Source organism: Echinops telfairi, unplaced genomic scaffold (genome assembly GCF_000313985.2).
Source record: "Echinops telfairi isolate 266 unplaced genomic scaffold, ASM31398v2 ScPeMD7_3533;HRSCAF=4204_0, whole genome shotgun sequence".
Lineage (NCBI taxonomy): Eukaryota > Metazoa > Chordata > Mammalia > Afrosoricida > Tenrecidae > Echinops > Echinops telfairi.
In genome coordinates this window covers 95,441,584-95,443,607 of record NW_022107431.1, presented here as the reverse complement: position 1 = coordinate 95,443,607, position 2,024 = coordinate 95,441,584, and the positions used below count along the sequence as shown (strand labels likewise).

At 38.3% G+C, this 2,024-nt stretch overlaps 1 protein-coding gene across 2 annotated transcripts in view; it reads left to right on the top strand.

The window, feature by feature from the left end:
* Nucleotides 1–2,024, top strand: part of TTK (TTK protein kinase) — a 52,216-nt gene that overhangs the window by 24,123 nt on the left and 26,069 nt on the right. For both annotated transcript variants that reach the window (XM_045294517.1, XM_045294516.1), the window contains exon 10: nt 711–844. In XM_045294517.1, coding sequence (XP_045150452.1) covers nt 711–844 — 134 coding nt within the window. The remainder of the gene's footprint in view (nt 1–710; nt 845–2,024) is intronic.

Sequence of the window (2,024 nt, the reverse complement as noted above, 5' to 3'; positions counted from 1 at the left end):
ATGGCTGCTTGTTTATCTTCAAGCCTTTAAGACCCCAGATGCTATATCTTTTGATAGCCGGGCACCATCAGCTTTCTTCACCATATTTAAATGCATTGATTTTCAAATGTTAAGTAAACCAACTTGGTTTTTAGGAATAAGTTCAGCTTGGTTGTAATTTATTATCCTTTATTTCATAAAATGTGCTAATATTTTGCTTAGAACTTTCATCTGATCAAATTAGATGATTGGAATCAAGTTTAAATGTTCATAAAATATGAAGTATATTATTGTGGGGGTTTTTTGTTCATAGATAGATACCTAGGGGTAAATTAAAGGTGAATTAATAAAAGGTAAACATTATTATGTTAATAGAGGTCTATGAAAATGGTGACTTAGTTTCTCTTTAAGCAGTAAGTTATTATAACATAGATACGTTTTTTTATATAATATATAAAATTTTTACTCTTGTGCTTATTTACTGGTACAGACTAAGGCCATCTAAAGCCAGAACGACCTCTGGCAAACTCTAGGTAAGACTTTAGCAAGGTGGCAATATTGCAAGTGTATCAAATTGGCTTGCTGAAGACAAATTGTGGAAATTTTGTTGAAGACTTTTGTTTTTCTTTGTTTTTAAAGAATTTTGTAACATATCATATTGTTTAGGCTTCTCTTTATTGTAGTCAAATAGTATTCTTCCCTTTTAATAACAATATCAAATATATTTTTAGAAACTAAAGCACCTCAAGAACCGAACATTCCAGAAAGTAGCCAGAGACAATGGCAATCCAAAAGAAAGCCAGAATGTGTAAACCAAAAACCTGCAGCAGCTTCAAATCAGTGGCAGAGTCCAGAAACCCGAAAGGTGGGTAGAGAGGTAACATTTTCCCTCAGGTACACTGTGAGCACTGTTTGTAGTAGGTTTCTGAAGTGTGATGGTCATATGAGGTATGTTTTCCTCTTTTTCACATACTTGTGTACCTGTAGTTGAGTGAAATTCCTTGCAATGGCTCTTCTGTAACTCCTGCAAAATGATTCGGTGGGATCATGCAAGTAAGGTCCAGAGAACTCCAACTCAGGGATTGTCAGTTTTTCATTTTGCTGGATTTTATGAGATTGTGAGACATCAGAAGGAGCAACAGAGAATGAATGCAATGACTTTCAAGAATGAAAAGCTGCCAGCAATGTGCACGGGAGAGTCCTGCCTGAAGTGGCAGAGACACCTGAGGCTGCAGCCTGGAGACCATGAGGCAGAATGGCAGGTTTTCCAACCCGGGGAAGAAATAAAACCGACTGAGTGCCTTCGGGTAGGAGACTGGTTTACAGAGCAGGAAGCCCTTAGGACATTTACCAGCACTCAAGAAGTTTGCCAGAGGCAGGCAGAAGCCAGGAGACCATATAGCTAAGAGGCTGAAGACCAGAGGAAGGTACATTTGCCAGCATGGCTGAGGAAAATGGAATTATATCCTTAACATTTTGTAACCTGTTAGCATCTCTAGTAAAACCCCTTAAGTATGGTCTGTAAGTCCTGTGTGCCCACTGCAGCAGATTATCAAACCTAGTAGAGAAGTGGAGTGCAGATGGAGGGGAAAGGCATGTCTGACCTCTGCTTCATAGGACTCATACATAGGGAAATATAAAACAGCTCCCACTCCATTATTTTCAGTACTGTATGAAGTAGACTTGTTATGAGCCATCTAGTTGGTTCCAACTTTTAGCAACCTTATATAAAACAGAACAAAACATGGCTTGGTCCAGCACACCAACCTTACAATTGTTATGTTTGAGCCCACCGCTGAGCAACCATTGCATTAATGCATCTAGTCAAGGTCTTCCTCTTTTGCACTACCCCCCTTTTTACCAATCATGATGTGCTTTTTCAGAGTCAAATTCTGTGAGACAGTCTCACCATTCTTGCCTCCAAGGAGCATTCTGGCTATACATCTAGGACAGATTTATTTGTTGTTTTGTTGTTGTTTTTTTAATCAATTTATTGGGGCTCATAAAATTCATCACAATACATAGATCAATTGTGTAGAGCACAT